The following is a 25,849-nucleotide window of genomic DNA, read 5'->3' on the forward strand; positions in this document are numbered from 1 at the left end:
CATTCATACATATACAAGTATCACAATGAAGATAGAGCATGCATACATTACACAAACATGGCTATACAACCATCACCTACAAGGAGTGCCTCGTCACACACCTCATGCAAACCCTAGCGCGACCATACTAAGCCCTAATTCCTCCTCTAAGGCTCCTTCCTAGGTTTAGCTCATAAATCATTTGGTGCATGAAGTCTTACACATAAATCCTACCATTGATTCAGATATTACGTAGTGAGCATGTTGACACCCAATTTCGACCCTCCCCGGTATAAATTAATTTTCGAGCTTCTTAAATTTCCGAACAATTTAAAATAATTATTTTATAAATTTTGCGAAAAAAAATAATAATGTATGAACTTTATGCCATTTTCTTATAATTCTTTTTAGATAATATATATTTACATATTTATGTATATAGTTGGTATATTTTACGATTATTTCTCAAAATATTTTAAATTTTAGTAAGTATTCTATTTAACTAATTTAGTTTCAATTATGGTTATATTTTGAATCACTATTTTACAATTTAAAAAATTATATTACTAGAATAAAGAAGCTCGTTCATTAATTAATACAAATTCGTTTTATTTAAGGTTTAGCCAAATTTATTATCCTAACTCAATTTGGATATTTATTAAATTAACCCACCCCTAAACTCATCAAAAACCAAATTTGGGCCTTTTTCATTTTTCCGATCAGCCCACTTTATTTCTTATACCATTCCCTTTCCAACCTTTTTTTTTGATTTCCCAGGCCCAATTTTTTTTTAATCAGTAGCCCACTTCAACCCTTTTCCCTTTAATTCCTAACCCAAACCCCAGGCCCACTCCTTTTCAATAGTTCCAGCGCCCCTTTTCCTTTTAACCCGACCCAATCCTCTTTTTCCACCGACTCGACCCGTCTGCTGTACCCTCTTCCTCTTCAGCCCACAATTCCCTGAAAAAACAGAACTGTACCCCAGACGCGTAAGAGAAAAGTTCCCAGAAGCCCCTCCCATCTCCCTCACGCGCTGAACCTCCCCCCAAGCGCGCTCCTCTCTGTTCTTCCCTCAGTTGCGCGTAAAACTTTTTCCCCGTTTTTTTCCTCTCTGTACGCTCGTACTATCCCTGCAGGGGCGACCGTTTCGAATCGTCCTTGCTCGCGTGGATTGACGCCACGTCGAGGGCAAGGACGAAGGATTATATCCCAGCCGTCCGCGTCGCTCCAAAGGCCGTTGAGCAAGGAATTTTTGAGAGAAAACCAGCTGTCCTCTGTCCTTGGGGAAGTTTAAAATTTTGAATTGGGACTTGAATTGTCGATTTTATCCCAAGCTTTTTCGAGATTTTCCCCCCCACTTCCCCCTGTTGAAAACCCTAGTTTTCCCCTTATAAATTCCCCTTTCCTCGTCTTGTTTGGGGGTTGGATTTTGGAGAGGATAGAAGAGAGAAGAGAAGAGAAAAAGAGAGTTGGAAAATTTGTTTCAAGGAAAGGTTCTGTTTTCTTAAAAGATTCTTGAATAGAATACTCAAGCTTTTTTTTAGTCTGAAAATATATTTCAAGATCGAGAGTTTAGTTCCGGTAGTGTTATAGCATTTCCGGCTTATTGTTCGAGTTTTGCTCGTGATTCCCACTTTGTTGGAGCCTATTTGGTTGCTGTGTTGTATCGACGTCTGCGTAGTGAGGATTGTCATTCCCCTGCTCGTTTGTCCCTGTTTCGCTGCTCCGAAGAAGGTAACACCTTTTCCCTTGTGACGCCCTTCCCTTTATCTCGTTGTGTTGATTCGATGTTACTTGTGGTTGAGATGATGACTTTGGCGTAAAGAGTATACATATATTCGTATGTTATTCCTATAACTTAGTCGTGATGAGTAAAATTTCGTAGCCTGAATATCCTCTATCGATTCCTAGCAGTCCCCTTTGTCTGTATTTCCTTGTCTTTCTTTGTTGGCTAAGCATTTTGTTCCTCCATGTTTTCTCGATTTCGTTATGTGTCTCCAGTTCAGTATGAATATGTGCAGCGTTATGATTTTTCTCCCATGAGTTAACATGACAATGGTTGTACCTTGTATTCATTATCATATGAACTCGAGTTCTTGAGCGACAAAGATGTCATTTTTTTTAGTTTTCTTTTTTTTTTGTTTTTGCTTTACTGTTTCCTTTGCTTCTTCCTAAAAGTTCTCTTGCGATTTCTTAATGTATTGTCCCTTTGGAATCATTTGCTTTCCTTGCTTTGGAATCCTCTCGTTAACGTTGTTCTTTTTATGTGCATTTAAAGCATTAAGCATGATTCATCTGATAATGGAAGTCGTTTTAGCATTATATATTCGTCGTTATGTGCGTTGATTCGAGTTCATATCTATGAAGTTAACTAATGCGCTGTTTGGTGTTGTTTGTTGTTCAACATTTGTTTCTCTTGCTTGGTCTTCCTTAATAAATCTCTTGCATAGTTGAGCTTGTTATTCACATTTATAAAATTGATTAGGAGGTTTCTGTAATTTGTTTCAATAAGTCCAAGGCACTGTTTAATTGCTTTTCTTTTCTTAAGCTTAGGATTATATATTTGTTTCATTTTGATAGATTTTGTTCTTTTGACTTCTACAGCTTAAAGAAAATCACGACCTTCCTTGTTTAAAGCATGTTTTAGTTACAAATAATTTATGTGCTGTTGCTACCTTTTGCGTAATGTAATCACTGCTTTAAATCTTGGTTCTTTTGTGTCCGTTGCTATTTTGAATTCTTTGTAATGCATGGAGTATGTTTGATCAATAAAGCGTGGTGTTTGTTTTGCATTTACTAAGCAGTAGTGGTATGCAAATGACGGATGCATTAGTATGTGTCTATGCATTTCGTGTCACTGCCATTGCTCTACTTATTGTGGGTTCTTGTTTTATTTCTTACCTTCATTTGGAACTGTTTTGAAGTCATTTGTTTCCCCTAACTCGATCTCCTATTAGTTCATTTTTATCTCCGTCTTGCAAGACGCATGCTATTAAGTATATCGTTCAAGGTGCTAATTCTCTTTTGTTTGTTTGATTGCATGTGAAAATTCCTCTCGAGTCCGTTTCGGGACTCCATTTTTCTCCTTGCATTTCGGAAGAACCATGAAGGCTCAAAATTCTTTTCATCGAGTCGACCGACGAACAAATTTTGGAATCAAAATTCAAAGCAAAATTTGAAGAGTTGAAGAGATTGGGACAATCAACCATTTTATTTTACCGCATTGTATATAATTTGTAATGGGCATAAGCCCTTGTCGTCTTTTACCTTTCTGTATTTATTTTGCATGGTTAGATTAGGACAGGTGAAGTGGGTCGAAAAATCCAAACGAGAAATGGGTTAAAAACCCAAAAAGGAGGTGGGTCCAAATTACGTTCAAGGCAAACAGAACCCGGAATTGGACCCAATCTCTCTCTCTCTCTCTCTCCCTCTTTTACTATATTGTTTATATGCCTTCGTTTGGTTGTCGATAGCTTAGAGTTAGAAAACTCCGATCCTCGTCGAAAGTCATACTATTTTATCAAACCTAAAATTGAACCAAATTTCAAAACAATAATACTTCGAACTCGTAAGTTTCGCCTAGATTAAATTTTAGGAAGTTCAACTTCAAACAAATTTGCAAATTTTAAACAAGTATTAGCCAAATAGTTAGGTGTCGCATAGCCGCAACTAAGAAGAACGTCTTGGGTGCTTCTAAAACCTTCCTAAGATGTTAATAGGAATTCCCGAACCCCCTTAGAGTTTTCAAAAGATTTTTCCTGTTTAAAGTATTGTTGAAAACAAGTTTTTCTTAATTTTCTTTAAAAAATAAAGTGGCGACTCTCTAAAAGTCAAAAATCTCTTAAAATAAATTATTTTCCGATTTTCCGATAAAACAGAATGGCGACTGTGCTGGGGATGTAGGAGGATTCTAACCCTAAAACTAACGTTATTTGGCTATTTGTGATAAACTGTTTATTTGTTTAGTTGCTTTAGTTTTGAAATTGTTGCATTTCATGGCATATTCCCGCCAGACAGCAAATAGTATGCATTAGGAAAACGAAATTTACGTGGCTTTCCACGGCTTTCTTCAGAAATACCCAAGAATTCGTTTGGGAGTATCAAACAAATAGTTGGAATGCGGTCATCCGACGTTGTTTGGTAGCTTCACCCCGATGTTTGTCCGACTCGGGTAACCGTCAATATAAAACTATTCTAGTAAACCTAAGATAGAGCGAAACCAAAACCCAAATTAAGCATTAGCCTAAGATGGCTTAATACCCAAGGTGTATTAAGTTCATTAGTAGAAAACCGCCAAAAGCGTGTCTAAGGTCTTCGACCTCGCGACACATCATATTGTTTGACATTCGAATAATGTACGTGTGAAAACCAACTTGGGGGTGGGGAGAAATCTAACTGGTTTCTGTTTTACAGATATGGATCGTTTCTCGAAGTTTGATATGGTCGTCTCAGCGCCACCTCAACTAACGATGTGGTACAATGATTTGGATGGGGATCATAGAAGAGCCCTTAACAAATACGTAGGTGCATTAACCGAACTAATCAACATGAATGGTTGACCAGAACTTGTTGAGGTACTTACGGGATATTGAGATTGTCAGAGGATGATGTTTCGATTTGGAACCGCCGAAAGTACCCCGACTTTGGAAGAAATAAGAGACTGTATAGACACCGTAGGCACCGGGATAGAAAGGAGAGCAAGAAAACAAGAAGACATCTTCATCCCCAATAAGCCTTCCGTAGATGATATTATGGACTGGTTTGGATTGAGAAAGGACTTTGCCTACTGGTGCCAAGAATCCCACGTAGCCTTCAGAGATCTTTATATTTGATTTGGACATGCGAGTTTCTATGCCACTTACAACCGAGAGTTCAAAATCTCCTACAGAGAATGGAACGAGATCCATCTTCTAGCAATTGCTGTGGCGTTATTGGGAACAATGGTCTTCCCTCATGGTCCGAGTTTGAGTGTCAATACCCGAGTTATAACACTCGTCCACACCTTGTTCAAAGGGTATGAGAACGAAGGAACAACAAAATACTACCCTATAGCTCCGGTCATCCTGTCCGACATATATCGAGCCTTGGGAAAGTGTAAAGAGGGACACCGATACTTTCAAGGATGTAATCTACTCCTTCAGTGGTGGATCCTCATCCATTTAGCAAAGGGTGCTGGGACTCGGGAGCTGCATACCCTCGACAACAAAAATACCCTTAAGGATTTAAATGACGTGTTGTACTGGGCAAATATGAACAATCGGAGAACAAGGGGGAGATGGGCCCAAATTTTCTCCGAATTGAGAGAAGAGGACCTCCAATGGATGCTCGACCGTTTTATATCCAAAAAAGTCGTCATGGAGAGTCGCAGACATGTTGTGCTTCCTCTACCAGGAATTTGGGGAATTCGCCCTTACGCACTTTTTCGAGTCTTCCGACAGTTTGGAAGGAGACAAACTGTACCCAGTGAGGCGTACTATGGCACTTATGTGTACGATATTGGAGATGATAGAGTGCACGACGCGTCTGAAATGTTCAGAGAATGGAAAACCGCCAAACGTATGGATAAGGACACCATCGCCCCTGATCGATTCAACGCATGGTATGACAAGGGTTACAAAGAATAGCTGAAGAAGGACATACAAAACGTCTCCTTTCAAACTCCACGTAGCTTTCATAGTGTAACGGACAGAGAAGCCAAAGCAGTGGCCGAGCTACAAGAGATAAAGGAAGAGGCCAAGGAGGTGTACGCTAAGTTTGTCGAGAATCAAGATGCTCTCGACAGGGTGACTCGAGAGGTTGAAAGACTGAGGCGTGGTTATGATGATTTTGATAACTGGATCAAGGAGAAAATCGAGAGGATACGATACGAAAGTTTGGAAGACAAAGGACGCCTGGGTGAAGGTTTCTTGCTGATGCTGAGGTATATGTTTCAGCAACACAAGGTTCAAAGGGACGGCGACGGAGCAGGATCATCTGGAGCGGCATAGTGGATCTCACCCCTGCGTGGGTCTTTATATGTATTTACACTGTTTTAGCTCCTGCGTGGGCCTGATTTTATTGCACTTTCGAATGGCTCCTGCGTGGGTTTGTCTTTATATTTGTTTCCCTTTTGCGAACATTATTATTCATTAGTAAATTTTATTTTGGGGGAATTGTTTATTTGGTTAAATTTCACACGTACATCATTCGAATGCGCTAGGCCTACCCTTGGCGGAAAAGGGTCCCCCTGTATGTTTTAGGACGCGATATATATGTGTGTTTAACTGCTTATGTGTTGTGTTGCTATGAATGAGGATATCGTAGACCCACTCCTAGCTAGAAATTTTCAAAGAATATACAGAAGCTACTATTACAAAAAGTCCGACCAAAATTCCCAAGTCTTAAGTTTCTCACTCAAAGGCTATCTCCTAAACCACAAAATCCTACATACTGCTCTATCGTCTCAGGGAAGGCAAATTACTACTATGGACAAGGGCAAGAACATCCGGATGGAACTCACTGAAAAAGAGCTACAGAGAAAGATCGAACGAGTCACTCGGGAAATTCAAAAGGCCAAGGAAAAAGGGCTCAGAGTTGACATGGCCACAACAATTTACAAAGCTGCAGCCGTGACATTGGATGAGGATCTGGGATCGGCGATGAAAAGAAAGAAAGAGGTTGAGATGGAAACCGAAAGCTTGAGAAAAAAGTTGGACATGCTTCGTTTGAAGGTGCACGAAGGAAAAGCGAGAGAGGCAAAGATAGATGTGGAGATCGCCGTTCTGTTAGCCAAAAATGCGTTACTTGACAAGGAATTGACAACCCGTAGCAACCTGAAGGGCGGAAAATACCTCGCTTGTGAACAGGGAGCCGACAATAATGGCCCCGGCAATGCTCACCCCGAATTGATTGAGGAGGACGACGAGGAGGAAGTCATCTACAAGCCTACGTTTCTAGGTCGTCTGAACGGAAGAGAGTGACGCTGCAACAAGAGGAGAAATGACTAATGTGTCGTCGTCATGTTATCATTTGAAAATTCTACTGTTGTCTTTCAATTTCCTTATAATCATGATGAAAGAATGAATGAAAATATTTCATCCTAAACTCGAACTACGTTGGTCCTGAATTCTCCTTGCTAGATACGTAGGCAACCTCTCCCGGCACGGCCCCTATCTTTAAAAATTTCCATTCTCCTTCATGTTACGAAAATACGAAGATTAGATCAACAAACATCAAGAAGCAGCTGCAAGAAGACCATAGCTCAACGTGGTTTAGCCTTCCTGAGACAGTGTCAAAACTAAAACGGGCAAATTCCTGCTTGTTAAAAAATGTATTCCCGTCCTCCTTCGCGGGTTAAAGATATACTCAAACAAAGCCACTTGTGTGTTTACCTGATCTTTGTGTGATATTATGCATTTTGTACTCCGAATCTGCACTAACAAATCTGCCTTTGAGTTGTTTCACTTCTCAGGTGCTTTTTAACTGGTCTGTATCGATCAAAGTTGGCAAATCATCCTTACTTCACCAGATCGAAAGGTCCTACAGATTCCTTCCCTAGACAAAATTCAGACAAAGGAAAAACAGTTATGGGAGACAACAACGACGAAGTGAGTCTTACTGAAGTTGTGGTGGCTCAGCCCACCGTAGCGAAACAGAATGAATTGATCATGCAACTAATGCAACAGATTGCTGAAATGAAAGTTGAAATGCAACGGAGACAGGATACGCCTTCACCTGGATTTGGTCCTAATATTGTTGATGCAAGACCTCCGATCTACTTCCCTTCATCAAACATGGATCCAACTAAGAGCCAGCCTTCTACACCTGTGCATAATCCGTCTGTGATAGATCTGACAACCCAAAACCCCCAATACGCTTCTGTATCATACCAAACTCCCTCACCTATCCCAAATAACCACCCTCAAATGCCACCCCATCCTCAAAATACTCAAACTGCCTACCGCCACAGAATCAAAACCAAAATCAAACTGCCTTCAATCCCCAAACACCTCATCACCATTTAAATCAGAACACCAATCCTCAGGCTTACCCACAAAACTACCAGACCGCCCAAAACGTCCCAAGTCCTTCTATAGCTCCACCCCTCCCAAAAAGAGCCACCTTCAAAGTTCCCGTTCCCGCCGAGCACGAGGTGCACGGTTCTGAGTTGGATCATTATGAAGAACAGGAAAGAGAATGGAAGGCAAAAGAAGAAGCGAATATTGATATAAAGGAGGAAATCAAAAGGGCTATGAAAGAGCTACAGTGCATCCCAGACGTCGTCGACTCAGTTACGCAGAGTTGTGCATCCACCCAGATTTGAACCTTCCCAAAGGGTTCAAAATTCCGAAGTTTGATACCTTCGGAGGAGTAGGCAACCCCATGGCGCATCTGAGAGCGTATTGTGACCAGCTCGTTGGAGTTGGCAAGGATGAGGCCTTATTGATATGGATTTTCAGCCGAAGTCTATGTGGGGAGGCCTTCGAGTGGTTTACTTCACACGAAACCAGGCAGTGGCCCAGTTGGAGCGCGTTAGCTAAAGACTTTATTGACCGATTTGCATACAATGTTGAGATTGTTCCCGATCGGTATTCTCTAGAGAAGATGAAGCAGAAACCAACTGAAAGCTATAGGGAATTTGCCTATAGATGGAGGAAGGAAGCAGCGAGGGTAAGGCCTCCAATGACCGAGAAAGAGGTTGTGGAAGTGTTTGTGCGGGTACAGGAGCCCGAATAGTATGACAGAATCATGTTGCTAGTCGGAGCTAAATTCGCCGAGATAGTGAAAGTTGGTGAGACTATCGAAGACGGTCTGAAGTCGGGGAAGATAGCCCGGGTATCCGCGTCACCTGGATCTTCAGGATTGATGAGGAAGAAAAGAGAGGAAGTTGCCACTGTCTCGTACAGGGGAAGAAAAACCCCTAGAAACTCGTCGCGTTCCCAAGATCGTTCCAGGCCTTCACCAAAGTCTCACCAAGCCTACTACCCGCAATCCAATCATCCCAACAACCACAATACTTTCCCCACCTATCCAAATGCTCAAATTTTTTCGTACCAAAGTCCACCCCCAAATCTCCAAAATTTTTCTCCCATATACCCAAATTACCCTAAACCTTACCAGATTCCATCCCCTTATCAGAATATTGCTCCCAACTGTGCCAATGTACATTCAAGCTACCGAGCACCTCCGCCCACTTATCAAGTCCAAGCTCCATTATATCAGAACCCTCTCCCGAATTACCAAGCTTCTGTGCCAAATTACCAGACAAACCCTTATCCTCGAAGCCAAGCTCCTCGTCCGAATACCCGAAATTATCAGCAGGTGCCTCCCCCTCAGCAAAGTGGTTATGATCCTTCCCGTCCGAGATTTGAAAAAAGGCCTTCAAGGAAATTTACCACACTTGCTGAAAGCCGGACCAAAACATTTGAGAGACTAGCCGCAGCTGGATACATCCACCATGTGGGGCCCAAGCCCGTGGATGTCAACTCAAAGTTCTACAAGCCAGATCAAAGATGTGCTTATCATTCCAACAGTGTGGGACATGACACGGAAGATTGCATCAACCTTAAGCACAAAATCCAAGACCTGATCGATCAGGAGGTAGTTTCTCTTCAACCGGCAGCGCCAAACGTCAATACAAATCCGTTGCCGAATAATGGAGGTGGCAACGTTAATATGATTGAAACGGATGAAGACGGGTGTGGAACAAAGATGATTACTCGTATTGTGCATGAGGACTTGGAAAGGGCTGTCACTTCTTTAAGCGTCAAGGAAAGGAGAGAGTTTGTTATTCTGACACCTGCAAAGGCTGTTGCCTTGGTGTCTTCAAAAACTCTCGCCAAGACCAAATTTGTCATTGAAACTGCTGTGGCACAAGGCATGACCAGGTTCGGAAGGTGATACACTCCTGATGAGCTTGCTCTGGAAGGACAGAAGAAGGACCATGCTAAGAGGCCGATAAGCGAGACGGAAGCAGAAGAGTTCTGGACAAGGATTCAACGAAGGACTATTCCGTCGTCAAACATTTAAAGAAAACTCCGGCCTCAGATCTCTGTGTGGGCCCTACTAATGAGCTCTCAGTCCCACAGGAAGGCCTTAATGAAAGATTTTGATGATACATACGTACCCTGATGTATAAGTAGTGATAACGTGGCTGCCATGATTCATCAAGTTATTCGGGGGCACCGCATCAACTTTTGTGACGATGACTTGCCAGTCGAAGGAAGATCACACAACAAAGTGCTGCACATTATCGTGATATGTCGTAACAAGGTTGTTAACCGTGTTTTGGTAGATGATGGATCCGGTTTGAATATCTGCCCATTGTCGACGTTGAGGCAACTAAATTTTGACCTTGGGAAACTGGAGCAGAACCAGGTTAATGTAAGAGCGTTTGATGGTGTTCAAAGAGACACATTAGGGGCAGTGAATTTGACCCTTCAAATGGGCCCGGCGGAGTTCAGCGCTCAATTCCAAGTATTGGACATAAAAACCAGCTACAACCTTCTTTTGGGAAGGCCGTTTATCCACATGGCTGGAGCCGTCCCCTCTACTCTCCATCAAATGATGAAGCTTGTATGGAAAAATGAAGAGTTAGTGATTCACGGCGAGGGAAGTCACTCGGGCAAGCAGGTGTCGATCATTGATGAGATGCCGCAAGGTGCAAACTTTTACACGGTGGACCTGGTGAATGCCACCGATGAAGATTTAGCCCCACAGACCCCCATGCCAGCCGTATAAAAAATGATAGGCACGGTGATGCTGCAAAATGGTTTCGAGCCAGGTTTTGGATTGGGAAGAGATTCCCAAGGAATTGTTGAGCCTGTTTCGGTCCTTGTTAAGGGATCCAGATATGGTTTGGTGTACATCCCCACAGATGACAACGTGAAGATGAAGAAGAAAAGGGATCAAGAGTTGGCTAAGCCGATCCCGCATCTGTATCAATCCTTTCCAATCCGGGAGTATGCCGAGCCTGAAGACTCTGGGGAAGGAATCTGTGACCTCTTAAACGAGATCAATGCTGTTGTCGAGGAGGAGGTAGAGTTAGCTGGTATTCGTGATGCTGAACCAGGGGAGGTGCTGCAGAACTGGACTTCCACGCCGATCCTGATGTCCCGAACTCTTCGGTAGAAAGGAGTTATTTTATGCACACTAAAATCGGTGGTTGTCCGTAGGAGGCCCGAGACCCACCATTTCTGCATTTTTCTTAATTGTTCAAATTTTCGAATTTTCGTTGTAATGTTCAAAAGGCAACATGGCCCCCTTGCCATGGCCAAAGTTTGCATTGTTTTAAATGAAAGCCTCTTTATTTTTTTTAACTTTGTTTATTTAGTTGTTTGTTATACTTTATTTTCCTGATTTTGTCTATTTATGATTTCAGTAACATAAGTTACAGACCCGCCAATGTCATGTCATGTCATGAGCTAAATGAACAAAATGAGACAAATGATGACAAGGTTGACGACTATGAAGAAGAAAGTTGAGAACCATATTATGTCGCTGAGGAATTTCGGTAGTTCGAGAATCAGCTTAAACCAAATCTAGAGGAGACGGAAACGGTAAATTTGGGATATCCGGAATGTATCAAAGAGGTTAAGATCAGCACCCACCTGAATGAAGCTCAGAAGTAGAGCCTGGTTCATTTGCTTGCCGAATACAGTGATGTGTTTGTTTGGGAAGTCGGTGATATGCAAGGGTTGAGTACCGATGTCGTATCTCATTAGCTACCGATCAACCCAGGGTTCGAGCCGGTGAAGCAAAAGACTCGAAATTCAAGCCTGAACTGAGTTTGAAGATTAAGGAAGAAATCACCAAGCAAATAGAGTCCCGATTGGTGGAAGTAACACAATATCCAACCTGGTTGGCTAACGTCGTTCTGGTCGCCAAGAAGGACGGGAAAATCAGGATTTGTGTTGATTATAGAGATCTCAACAAGGCTTGTCCGAAGGATAATTTCCGTTGCCAAATATCCATATTTTGATTGACAACTGTGCCAAACATGAGATGCAGTCGTTTGTGGACTGTTACGCAGGCTATCACCAAATTCTGATGGATGAAGAAGACGCGGAAAAAACGGCTTTCATTACACCTTGGGGCGTATATCACTACAGGGTGATGCCGTTCGGCCTCAAGAACGCCGGTGCCACTTACATGAGAGCCATGACGACTATTTTCCACGACATGATTCACAAGGAGATTGAAGTGTACGTGGACGACGTCATAATCAAATCCCGTGAGAGTTTGGATCATTTGAAACACCTGAGAAAATTCTTTGAACGTTTGCGTCGGTACAACTTGAAGTTAAATCCCGCCAAATGCGTGTTTGAAGTCTCAGCTGGGAAGTTGTTGGGATTTATAGTAAGCAGAAGGGGTATTGAGCTTGACCCCTCCAAGATTAAAGCAATTCAAGAATTACCCCCGCCGAAAATGAGAAAAGAGGTGATGAGTTTCTTAGGGAGGTTAAACTATATCAGTCGGTTTATAGCACAATCAACAGTGGTGTGTGAGCCTATTTTTAAGCTGCTGAAGAAAGACGCCCCGACTAAGTGGACTGAGGAGTGTCAAACTGCTTTCGACGCTATCAAGAGCTACTTATCCAACCCACCGGTATTGGTTCCTCCGCGAGAAGGGAGTCCTTTGTTGCTATACTTGTCTGTTTCAGATAGTGCCTTCGTATACGTACTTGGTCAACACGACAAGACAGGAAAGAAGGAAAAGGCTATCTATTATTTAAGCAAGAAGTTTACTCCGTACGAGTCTCGTTACACTTTGCTGGAGAGAACATGTTGTGCTTTGACGTGGCTTGCCCAGAAATTGAGACACTATTTATCTTCATATACTACATATCTCATTTCCAGAATGGATCCGTTGAAGTATATTTTCCAGAAAGCGATGCCGACCGGAAAGTTAGCTAAATGGCAAATGTTGTTGAGTGAGTTCGATATCATGGATGTGACTCATAAGGCAATAAAAGCACAAGCTTTGGCTGATCATCTTGCAGAAAATCACGTGGATGAAGAATATGAACCACTTAAGACTTATTTTCATGATGAAGAAGTTTCGTTTGTGGGTGAAGACATTTCTGAAGCGTATCCCGGTTGGAGATTATTCTTTGACGGAGCGGCAAATCATCAAGGCAAAGGTATTGGAGCACTCTTAGTGTCAGAATCGGTCAGCACTACCCCATGATAGCTAAGCTCCGGTTTAATTGCACAAACAATATGGCCGAATACGAAGCTTGTATTCTTTGTTTGAAAATGGCCATTGACATGGATGTTTACGAGTTATTTGTTATTGGAGACTTAGATCTTTTGATTCATCAAGTTCAAGGTGAATGGGCTGTGAAGAACCTGAAGATTATACCTTACGTATAGTATGTGAAGAAACTGTGCAAAAGGTTTCGCAAGATTGCGTTCAGACATACTCCCAGAATACAAAATGAATTAGCTGATGCTCTGGCCACCATCCCTTCGATGATTAAACATCCGGATACAGATTACATCGACCCGTTGGATATAGAGTTGAAAGAACATCCAGTCCATTGTTCCCATGTTGAAACAGAACCAGACGGTTTGCCTTGGTATTTTGACATAGAAAGATACTTGGAGTCTGGAACTTATCCCGAAGACGCTACTTCCAATCAGAAGAAGTCGATACACCGTATGGCTCTCAATTTTTTTCTAAGTGGAGAAGTCCTGTATAGGAGGACTCCAGATTTGGGTCTTCTGAGATGTGTGGATGCCATCAAAGCCGCAAGGCTTATTGAACAGATACATGCTGGAGTTTGTGGTACACATATGAATGGGCTCACTTTAGCAAGAAAGATTCTACGAGCTGGGTATTTCTGGATGACTATGGAGAATGACTGTTGCAAATTCGTGCAAAAGTGCCACAAATGTCAAGTGCACGGTGATTTGATACGAGTGCCACCTCACGAACTTAACGCTATGAGTTCACCTTGGCCATTTGTAGCTTGGGGAATGGATGTCATCGGTCCTATAGAGCCAGCCGCTTCTAACGGACACAGATTCATCTTAGTTGCCATTGATTATTTCACCAAGTGGGTGGAAGCAGCCTCTTACAAGTGGGTAACCAAGAAAGTGGTGGCTGATTTCGTTCGCAACAATCTGATATGTAGATTTGGAGTGCCAGAATCCATCATTACTGATAACGGTGCAAATCTCAACAGCCACTTGATGAGAGAGATATGTGAGCAATTTAAGATTATTTATCGAAAGTCAACTGCTTATCGTCCCCAAATGAATGGAGCTATAGAAGCCGCTAATAAGAATATCAAAAAGATCTTGAGGAAAATGATCGACAAGCATCGAGGTTGGCATGAAATGTTGTCATACGCTTTACTGGGTTATCGAATGACGGTCAGAACATCGACTGGTGCTACTCCATACTTGCTAGTGTATGGAACAGAGGTAGTCATACATGTTGAAGTCGAGATACCGTCATTGAGGATCATCCAAGAAGCTGAGTTAAGTAATGCTGAATGGGTTAGCAAACGGATTGATCAACTAACTTTGATTGATGAGAAGAGAATGGTTGCTGTCTACCATGGCCAGTTGTATAGACAGAGAATGACTCGCGCCTTTCACAAAAGAGTAAGAACAAGAAATTTTGAGGTTGGTCAGTTGGTGCTTAAGCGTATTTCCTCTCATCTAGATGAGTACAAAGGAAAGTTCGCACCGAACTGGCAAGGACCTTACATGGTTCGCAAAGTATTATATGGAGGTGCTTTGGTCCTGTCGGAGATGGATGGCACTATATGGCCCAAACCTATCAACTCAGATGCTGTCAAGAGATACTATGTATGAAGTTTCATTTTGCATTTTCTATTATTTACTTGTAATCGTTCTGTTTGCTTGTATCTGTTCCGTTTAAATTCTTATACCTTTTGTAATGAACTACGTCTAACCTGAATTCTCGAGAACGAGATACATAGACGGCCTATGTCGGTTTCGGTCACTCCATTTATCCCCTTTAATTATTTCTTTGTATCTGAACTACGTTTGACCTGAATTCTCGAGAACGAGATACGTAGGCGGCCTATGTCGGCCTCGGTTGGTTTCTTTGTAAATTTTATTCTTGTTAACCTTTAAGGGGAACTACGTTTGACCTGATTCCTGCCTCAACGGGATACGTAGGAGCCACAAGGGTTCGGTCATGTCTCCCACAAGAGTTCTATTCCTCTTTACAATAGAACTTGGACAAAATTTTTGAGAGGGACTCAAAAATTCTCCAGAAGAAGTTTCCTCCTCAACAAGTCAAACTAAAGATATTTCGAGATCTGCAACTGGGACAGAATTTTTGAGAAAATCTCAAAAATTCCGCGATCTGTTCATTTACAATGAAAAGATAAGCAAGACAGTAAACTGGGACAGAAATTTTGAGAAGGGCCTCAAAATTTCAGTAAGGGTTTTACCTACAAGTCCGGAATGACTCCGGAAGCTCACCAGCGAATGATCAGATAGACTTCTAGATGTCAGATTCAAAGAAGTTTGTTAAGCCTGATATGACATAACTTGGCAGTGACCTTTTCAAGATGCTATTTCTTAAAAAATTATTTCTCTTAAATTTTCCCTTTTATGTTTATAAAATATTTTGTCTTATCTATCAAGAGTCGGGAAATCGGGAAATCAACCGGAGATATCAAGACAAGGAGCAAACAAATGAAGAAATTGACACAGATCAGTATGTTTCTTAAAACTAACAATTTTTCTGTGGACGCAGGTTTATAGCTTTGCTTTGAAATTTGCAAATTCTTCCGACGAATGAACAGGGGGAACTCCAAGAGGGGAAATTATTCCGAAATCAATGGATTTCCTAGAAGCAAAATGCATTTTATATCACTTATGTTGAAGACTTGGGAATATGAATTGTTTATTTCAATCAATTTCCAACAATATGAAATTTACAAAGAGCGTCTAGCCAGATTCAAAGACGAATCAAAAAAGAATCTCAAGGAAGAGTTTACGATTTCCGTAAAGGCCGCTATTTGCGTCACATTATCAAGCAAGATAGTCATTGTCAATCACGACAATGCATTACCCCAGAGGAGATAGTTATTTTATTGTTATTATCGACCAAGGCGATATATTATCTGTAGGTCGTCCTGCCTTTATCATCAATAGAGACGAGATGAATATTCATGCATTGCGAGTTAAAAATCATGCATCGCGGAAATCATGCATCGCGGAAAATCATGCATCGCGAAAATCATGCATCGCAGAAATCATGCATCGTGGAAAATCATGCATCGCGAGTCAATAATTATGCACAACGAGAAGACTTCATGCCTCGTCAAATTTATACATCGCGAGAAGACTTCATACCTCGCTGGAATTTATACATCGCGAGAAGACTTCATACCTCGCTGGATTTTATGCATCACGAGAACAATCCATGCCTCGTTGAAAATCATGCATCGCGGAAAATCATGCATCGCGAGTCAATAATTATGCACGACGAGAAGACTTCATGCCTCGTCAAATTTATACATCGCGAGAAGACTTCATACCTCGCTGGAATTTATGCATCACGAGAAGAATCCATGCCTCGTTGAAAATAATGCATCGCGGAAAATCATGCATCGCGAGTCAGTAATTATGCGCCACGAGAAGATTTCATGCCTCGTCAAATTTATACATCGTGGGAAGATTTCTTGCCTCGCTGAAATTTAGACATCGCAAGAAGACTTCATATTTCGCTGAAATTTATGCATCACGAGAAGAATCCATACCTCTTTGAAATTTGTGCATCGCAAGAAGATTTCGTGCCTCACCGAAAGTTACGCATTGCGAGAAGATTTCATTCTTCGCAGAATTTACGTATCGCGGGAAGATATTCTTGCCCCGCCAGAAGGCATGCACTGATAAAGAAAGGGAAATCGTGTGTCCCAGGAAGAATATTTATCCATTGGCATCAACTACATTCTTTTATTTTGATAAAAGTAAACATCAAGAAGAACGTCAAAGACGACGTCAAAAGAAATACCAGCATCATATCAACATTTATTTATTTTAACATCAAATGAAGAGTACATTGAAAATTATATTGCAAACGCCAAACATAAGCTTTATTTGCTGTACGTCAGACCGATCTAGTCGACGTCGAATATGGCGGAGAACAATGAAGTGTCGACATGGTAAAAAGACACTGTCTCCCATCCTAATTGCATTTTTAAGCTGACGAGTTTTATCTTAGTATTTGTCGAGAGCATCCAAAAGGACGAATTCTCTAAAAACCACAGGTGCGGACGACATAAAAAAGGATGCAGCACAACATGGAACTTTTTCTTAGCAGCGAACTGGGACACAGTCCAAAGAGGAATGTCAAACTCTTAGGACGCGAGCAAGGGAGCGACTTCCACCACAATCGAACCACTCCCATCAAAAGACATGTGGGTTCTTCTTTAGTTTTGTTAGTGTCAGTCTCGCATCCGAAAGTTTAGATTTACCAGAAGAAACTTTCGAATCTGAGTGACAATGCACCAAGAGCTTTGGATATTATGTCCGTGTAAGTTCTTACCTATGGATGTGAAGAGCTCCACATTCATGGCTAAGAGGTTACAAGCCTCCTTTTCATACTCGTTTAATTTGTCACTTGTCCAAAACCGAAGGTTATCTAGCGTAATAGATTTCCTTTTCAACCGATCTTGTCGAACTACACACAGCCTGATTCCTAAAGGTTTAAGGATATGTAGGCGGATTCAATGTGGAAAACTCGGCTGTATTCCAACATTCGCTCTACAATTTTATTCTCAAGCATTTTGATACCTTCAGAAGTCGGTATCGAGGTGGCTTTTGATTTCTTTCAAAATCATGCGTTAAATCAAGCTTATCGAACTACAAGTGGCCCGAATTCTCATATAGCCTGAGATATGTAGGAAACCCGTCTTAAGGGTTCGGCCATGATTCCTAATCCCTTTGCCAAATCCTTCCCTTAAAGATGAATGGGGTTGGTCAAAATTGGTTTGGTCAAATTCATTTTCCTCGAATTGCTTGCATCAACCCAAGTAAAATGAAGGACAGCTGTTGACACCCAATTTCGACCCTCCCCGATATTAAATTAGTTTTCGAGCTTCTTAAATTTCCAAACAATTTAAAATAATTAGTTTTATAAATTTTGCGAAAGAAAAATAATAATAATGTATGAACTTTATGCCATTTTCTTATAATTCCTTTTAGATAATATATATATATATATATTTACATATTTATGTATATAGTTGGTATATTTTACGATTATTTCTCAAAATATTTTAAATTTTAGTAAGTATTCTATTTAACTAATTTAGTTTCAATTATGGTTATATTTTGAATCACTATTTTACAATTTAAAAAAATTATATTACTAGAATAAAGAAGCTCGTTGATTAATTAATACAAATTCGTTTTATTTAAGGTTTAGCCAAATTTAGTATCCTAACTCAATTTGGCTATTTATTAAATTAACCCACCCCTAAACTCATCAAAAACCAAATTTGGGCCTTTTTCATTTTTCCGATCAACCCACTTTTGTTATACCATTCCCTTCCAACCTTTTTTATTTTATTTCCCAGGCCCAAATATTTTTTTATAAGCAGCCCACTTCAACCCTTTTCCCTTTAATTCCTAACCCAAACCCCAGGCCCACTCCTTTTCAATAGTTCCAGCGCCCCTTTTCCTTTTAACCCGTCCCAATCCTCTTTTTCCACCGACCCGACCCGTTTGTTGTACCCTCTTCCTCTTCAGCCCACAATTCCCTGAAAAAACAGAACTGTACCCCAGACGCGTAAGAGAAAAGTTCCCAGAAACCCCTCCCATCTCCCTCACGTGCTGAACCTCCCCCCAAGCGCCCTCCTCTCTGTTCTTCCCTCAGTTGCGCGTAAAAAATTTTCCCTGTTTTTTTCCTCTCTGTACGCTCGTACTATCCCTGCAGGGGCGACAGTTTCGAATCGTCTTTGCTCGCGTGGATTGACGCCACTTCGAGGGAAAGGACGAAGGATTATATCCCAACCGTCCGCATCGCTCCAAAGGCCGTTGAGGAAGGAATTTTCTAGAGAAAAACAGCTGCCCTCTGTCCTTGGGGAAGTTTCAAATTTTGAATTGGGACTTGAATTGTCGATTTTATCCCAAGCTTTTTCGAGATTCCCCCCCCCCCCACATCCCCCTGTTGAAAACCCTAGTTTTCCCCTTATGAATACCCCTTTCCTCGTCTTGTTTGGGGGTTGGATTTTGGAGAGGATAGAAGAGAGAAGAGAAGAGGAAAAGAGAGTTGGAAAATTTGTTTCAACGAAAGGTTTTGTTTTCTCAAAAGATTCTTGAAGAGAACACTCAAGCTTTTTTTTAGTCTTATAATATATTTCAAGACAGAGATTTTAGTTCCGATAGTGTTATAGAATTTTCGGCTTATTGTTCGAGTTTTGCTCGTGATTCCCACTTTGTTGGAGCCTATTTGGTTGCTGTTTTGTATCAACGTCTGCGTAGTGAGGATTGTCATTCCCCTGCTCGTTTGTCCCTGTTTCGCTGCTCCGAAGAAGGTAACACCTTTTCCCTTGTGACACCCTCCCCTTTATCTCGTTGTGTTGATTCGATGTTACTTGTGGTTTAGATGATGACTTTGGCGTAAAGAGTATACATATATTCGTATGTTATTCCTATAACTTAGTCGTGATGAGTAAAATTTCGTAGCCTGAATATCCTCTATCGATTCCTAGCAGTCCCCTTTATCTGTATTTCCTTGTCTTTCTTTGTTGGCTAAGCATTTTGTTCCTCCATGTTTTCTCGATTTCGTTTTGTGTCTCCAGTTCAGTATGAATATGTGCAGCGTTATGATTTTTCTCCCATGAGTTAACATGACAATGGTTGTACCTTGTATTCATTATCATATGAACTCGATTTCTTGAGCGACAACGATGTCATTTTTTTTGTTTTTGCTTTTCTGTTTCCTTTGCTCCTTCCTAAAAGTTCTCTTGAGATTTCTTAATGTATTTTCCCTTTGGAATCATTTGATTTCCTTGCTTTTGAATCCTCTAGTTAACTATGTTCTTTTTATGTGCATTTAAAGCATTAAGCATGATTCATGTGATAATGGAAGTCGTTTTAGCATTATATATTGGTCGTTATGTGCGTTGATTAGAGTTCATATCTATGAAGTTAAATAATGCGCTGTTTGGTGTTGTTTGTTGTTCAACATTTGTTTCTCTTGCTTGGTCTTCCTTAATAAATCTCTTGCGTAGTTGAGCTTGTTATTCAAATTTATAAAAATTGATTAGGAGGTTTCTGTAATTTGTTTGAATAAGTCCAAGGCACTGTTTAATTGCTTTTCTCTTCTTAAGCTTAGGATTATATATTTGTTTCATTTTGATAGCTTTTGTTCTTTTGACTTCTATAGCTTACAGAAAATTATGACCTTCCTTGTTTGAAGCATGTTTTAGTTACAAATAATTTATGTGCTGTTGCTACCTTTTGTATAATGTAATCACTACTTTAAATCTTGGTTCTTTTGTGTCCGTTGCTATTTTGAATTCTTTGTAATGCATGGAGTATGTTTGATCAATAAAGCATGGTGTTTGTTTTGCATTTACTAAGCAGTAGTGGTATGCATATGATTGATGCATTAGTATGTGTCTATTCATTTCGTGTCACTGCCATTGCTCTACTTGTTGTGGGTTCTTGTTGTATTTCTTAGCTTCATTTGGAACTGTTTTGAAGTCATTTGTTTCCCCTAACTCGATCTCCTAGTAGTTCAATTTTATCTCCGTCTTGCAAGACGCATGCTATTAAGTATATCGTTCAAGGTGCTAATTCTCTTTTGTTTGTTTGATTGCATGTGAAAATTCCTCTCGAGTCCGTTTCGGGACTCCATTTTTCTCCTTGCATTTCGGAAGAGCCAAGAAGGCTTAAAATTCTTTTCATCGAGTCGACCGACGAACAAATTTTGGAATCAAAATTCAAAGCAAAATTCGAAGAGTTGAAGAGATTGGGACAATCAACCATTTTATTTTACCGCATTGTATATTATTTGTAATGGGCATAAGCCCTTGTCGTCTTTTACCTTTCTGTATTTATTTTGTATGCTTAGATTAGGACAGGTGAAGTGGGTCGAAAAACCCAAACAAGAAATGGGTTAAAAACCCAAAAAGCAGGTGGGTCCAAATTCCGGTCAAGGCGAACAGAACCCGGAATTGGACCCAATCTCTCTCTCTCTCTCCCTATTTTACTATATTGTTTATATGCCTTCGTTTGGTTGTCGATAGCTTAAAATTAGAAAACTCCGATCCCAGTCGAAAGTCATACTATTTTATCAAACCTAAAATTGAACCAAATTTCAAAACAATAATACTTTGAACTCGTAAGTTTCGCCTAGATTAAATTTTAGGAAGTTCAACTTCAAACAAATTTTCAAATTTTAAACAAGTATTAGCCAAATAGTTAGTTGTCGGATAGCCGCAACTAAGCGGAACGTCTTGGGTGCTTTCAAAACCTTCCTAAGATGTTAATAGGAATTCCAGAACCCCCTTAGAGTTTTCAAAAGATTTTCCTGTTTAAAGTCTTGTTGAAAACAAGTTTTTCTTAATTTTCTTTAAAAAAATTAAGTGGCGACTCTCTAAAAGTCGAAAATCTCTTAAAATAAATTATTTTCCGATTTTCCGATAAAACAGAGCACATATTTAAACTACTCAATCATAAAACCTATCCTACCCTGGTGCCAAGAAGTTGCATGGAGTTATTGACTTCGATTCCTATTCCAGAGCATTGTAAGGGAGAATTCGGCCTGTAATCCGTAAGATATTGCCACTCATGCTAGGAACCTCCTTCCCCTTCCTTTCCAAACTTAGATCAACTTTTCTAAGATTTCTAGGGTGTTTTACGACATTATTTAGGTATTTTAGGAAGATGGAAAAAATAAGATTTCTTTCCATTTACATTCTGCCTCGCTGATCCTGCTGTTGCGCCGCCGCCCCAGGGGTAACAGGCCCTCTATGGCGGGACAGTGGCCCAAAATTTTTCTTATATTTTTGTTCTTCTTAAATAACGACGGTTTGGGTCGTTAAAATATGTACCAATTTACCTCTCGTTTGTCCTCGAATGACTAGAGCATGAATAATTATGCACCCTATATCGATTTTACCTTTACATTAAAGAATTGTTCCACCATGAAATCACGATAAGTGGTGACTTTTTAGTTCATCGACTGAATAAAAATACTATACTCGACAAATAAGTGAAGAATACAGGAACATATGAAGAAACGAAAACACTTTAATTTACAGCCCTCCCGCTGGGGCAGGGCTACTATGTCAAGGGATCTCCTTCTACAATGGGAGTTCGGGAACAAGAATAGAAAATTTTCATTTTCCCCGTTCCTTCCTATTACCTCAACTTTCTCCCAAAATTCTCTCAACTCAAAATCTTTCAAATGTCAATTTAAGGTAAATTTCGTCTCTCACCCTCTTTACTTTCATTAGTTGCTTTAAAAACAAATGCATGCTCTTATTGGGTTGTTTAGAAATGGTATTTGGGGATTTTTCGAATTTGAACTAGGTTTCTTGATTTGTTAGAAAAACATAGCATGAGTACTTCCCTTATGTACCCAACGTTCCCACAACGTCCTGGACGTAAGAATTTTGTAAATACACTATAGAATTGGTGCAAAATAGGGTGGTGGGATTTGAAGAGTATTCTTGACATGAACTCAAATTTGAGCATGTTCTGAGTTTTATTTTTGAAATAAATGTCGATTTATGTTCTAGGATAGTTAATATACCCTAATCTGCTAGAATTCTGTCAAAACGCGTATTTTGGGATGAAAATGTGCCATTGTTGTGCCTGGTGTTTGTCCCAGATGAAGGTCGCTAGGGCGATCTTTATCCCGCTATGGCGCCATGAATCATCCCGATGTGGCGGAATTTGACCAGTGGCCTGCCCCTTAATAACTAAATTCTCTCTTTACCAAATTTCTATCATATACTGATGGTCCTATCGCATTTTAACTTATATTTCACTACTTGCAGGCTTCTAAATAGTAGGACAAAATGACAAACACTTGCCCTCAATCCAATTTTCCCGACATCGCTAGTCGGGAGAGTCATCATGAATATTAGAACACGGGTTTATATTGTGAGAGGGGTTTTGTGTTGCACAGCTTCGAGAGGAAAGAGCCTACACTCTATGCTCGATTGGTAGAGTTTGGGTGGATCCCGTTGACTGAGGCTTCCCCTATCCTAGAGCTAATTGGGTGCAGTAGTTCTACGCTATCATACCCACCATCTACTAGGACAATCCTAGTCCCGCCATATGCATTCAGGGTTTGACATCTTTCTGAATGCCACTACTATTATTAAGACCCTAGAGGTAACGGAAGTCCCCAACCATTATTTCGAGGACTGACTGAGGAATATGGATCTGGAGTGGTTGAGAGACACTCTTGTCGAGCCTACACTCCAGGATTAGGTCTACAGGGCTATTGCGGAAGGCATCACTAGTACAAAGTGATCACCTGATGCTAAGAAGTGGCTCCATTTGTTTTCCAGGAGGATTAAATCGTCAGGCAACCACATCAATGTGACCTTTCCTCATGCCTTGGTGGTGGCATGCTCCATACTGATCATCCAGCTGAATGTGGGGGCACAATTTCTCTATGAGTGGAAGATTTTTACAAAGGCAGCAAGAAGGTGTTCTTTTTCCTTGGTCTTATTACTTTTTGTGCAAGCGAGCAGGGATACCACTTCTCGATGCCGATGAGGTACTACCTATGAATCCCCTCTTCACCCCCTTTTGGTCAGGTCTGGCTCTACTTCTAGGATCAAGAGAAGGAGGACTGGCAACGCTAGTAACAACAATGCAACCGTGGATTCTGACGAAGAGGACCCACTCTCAAGTGACGGGTCGAGGTAGATGTATAGACGGTCTAGAAGAAGATACGGAGCTCCTATGATGACTTCACTCTGATTCAACCCAGCACCGCCCTGGAGGTCAAGATGCTCCGTCGTCAGTTGCGCTAGGAGCGGAAGAAGAATTTTGCAGGGGACCTCACGATGATTCAGCTTTGGAAGGCGGTGAAGACTATCTTCACTTGTGTCGCCCCTGGGCAGGAGTTTCCAATAAAGGTGCCAGATGATTACATTAGTTTCAGGAACTAAGGGAGGACAGGACCGACCTAATGCCCCCGGAGAAGTTAAACTCTAATACCAACACTTCCTGGTCGCAGGAGTTATGAGCTAGTTTTTATTTGCTTCTTTTTATTTTGAATTTTAGAACAATCTTGTTTTGTCTTTCGACTTCTTTAAGTTTTGTAAGCACATGAATGCTCGTTTTGCTGCATGATGTAGCCTTTTACTTAATATTGAGGTTTTTATTATCTACTACCTCTGTTGCTGAACACTTCTAGGCTAGTTGGGGGTGAACTTGGACATGATGTAGGGCCTAATACGTTAGGGTAAATCAAAGAAGACATGCCTAGGTTTTGCCTCACTCTATCCCTTTGGAGGAAGAAATCCCGCTGTGGCGGGCTTTATCGTCCCAGTGGCTCTGGCAGAATCAGAACACTAGCCACTAATTTCTGGGTTCTTTTCATCTTCTAAATTCCCCTAAAGGTTCCCAACTTTACCCTAAGTTTTATAATACTTCTCAAACTATTATTATCATGACCTACCTCTAAGTCAACTTAGGATGCACGAATAAGTTTGTAATTCGTTAATCCAACACCGCTACCTTACACATCCCAGGATACACCCATACACTCATGATTCAAAAACATCAATCAATTAGGCTAACACATTGCACATATCAAAGCTTTAACATACATTTATGGTGAACTTAGCCAAACCATCACAATCAAGCAAGTACCACCCTTATGTTCACAATAATTTCAGGAGACAAGAAACACGCATTCACATATTCCAAGTCACAAATCACAGACAAGTAAAATTTTTTAATAAGTTATTTATCCCGTGGATGACCATTATGTTTCACTCACACGCATATACTGCCCCTAGGCCAGATATCAAACCTTTCTAGTTTCAATTTCCTAACTTGTGGAACCTCCGTCGTGATTATGACGTCCAATTTTACTTTATTGAGATACCAATTGTAATTAGGAGATACCAATTGGACTTAACTCATGCCACAAGTTACACTTTTTACAAAAGGATACAAGTAGTGTAAGAATTCTAGATCTTTTAGATTAGATGTGGACGTCAACACAACAATCCACAAAACTTTAGTGTAACACTCCGAAAGTCTAAGGTCTAATCTAGAGCCTCACATGAATAATAGACCTGGTAGAACTGTTTTAAGACATAAAATAACGAATACAAATCATTTAGGATGCTTTAGAGTCAAAACGTCAAGGAATGTCCATGACGTCCAGTGAATTGTGAAATAGAGGTTAGTGTGCCTTAGCCTATTTCACAGGGTTTTAGCAGTCGAAATTTGATGAAATTTCGTAGAAAGGTGTTAAGAATGTGTTAAAGTGTATTTAGGGTCTAAAGTCCAGGTACGACTCCCCAAGGACCACCCTAAGGGTCGTTGGAGAGGACCCTTGTATTTGACCCAAATTTTCAAAAAGAGGCAGTAACCGCCACCTACGATTACAAGCGACGAAGTGTAGGTAGGACGATAGGGAGTCGATACCTCCATCGTTCAACACTTAGCCATTTTACAAAAATGGACAAAATTGCATAGTCTCCTACACAAATGATAGTAATGCAGGACGGTTGGTGCATTGGGCGTCGACTGACCTACGGACCGTTGGTCAAGGTCTCTTAGGTCAAGCCTAGTTTTGCTGTGACATTTGAAGTTTCTTCATTTAATTATTTTTATTTAGTTGGTTAGTTAGTTGATTAAGGGTTAAGTGAGGTCTAATCAAGTTAATTAAGGACCTATATAAAGACCCA

At 40.7% G+C, this 25,849-nt stretch overlaps 1 protein-coding gene across 1 annotated transcript; it reads left to right on the forward strand.

Moving 5' to 3' along the window:
• Positions 1–13,937: 13,937 nt before the first annotated feature.
• LOC114075181 (uncharacterized protein K02A2.6-like) lies at positions 13,938–14,783 on the forward strand. Its single transcript, XM_027913479.1, has one exon. It carries the CDS (start codon positions 13,938–13,940, stop codon positions 14,781–14,783), a length of 846 nt encoding a protein of 281 aa, XP_027769280.1.
• Positions 14,784–25,849: the final 11,066 nt, after the last annotated feature.

Source organism: Solanum pennellii, chromosome 1 (genome assembly GCF_001406875.1).
Source record: "Solanum pennellii chromosome 1, SPENNV200".
Classification (NCBI taxonomy): Eukaryota; Viridiplantae; Streptophyta; class Magnoliopsida; order Solanales; family Solanaceae; genus Solanum; species Solanum pennellii.

Bases quoted from the DNA above. Each gene is read 5' to 3' on its own strand.
- LOC114075181 (XM_027913479.1), top strand. From the start codon at position 13,938: ATGGATGTCATCGGTCCTATAGAGCCAGCCGCTTCTAACGGACACAGA.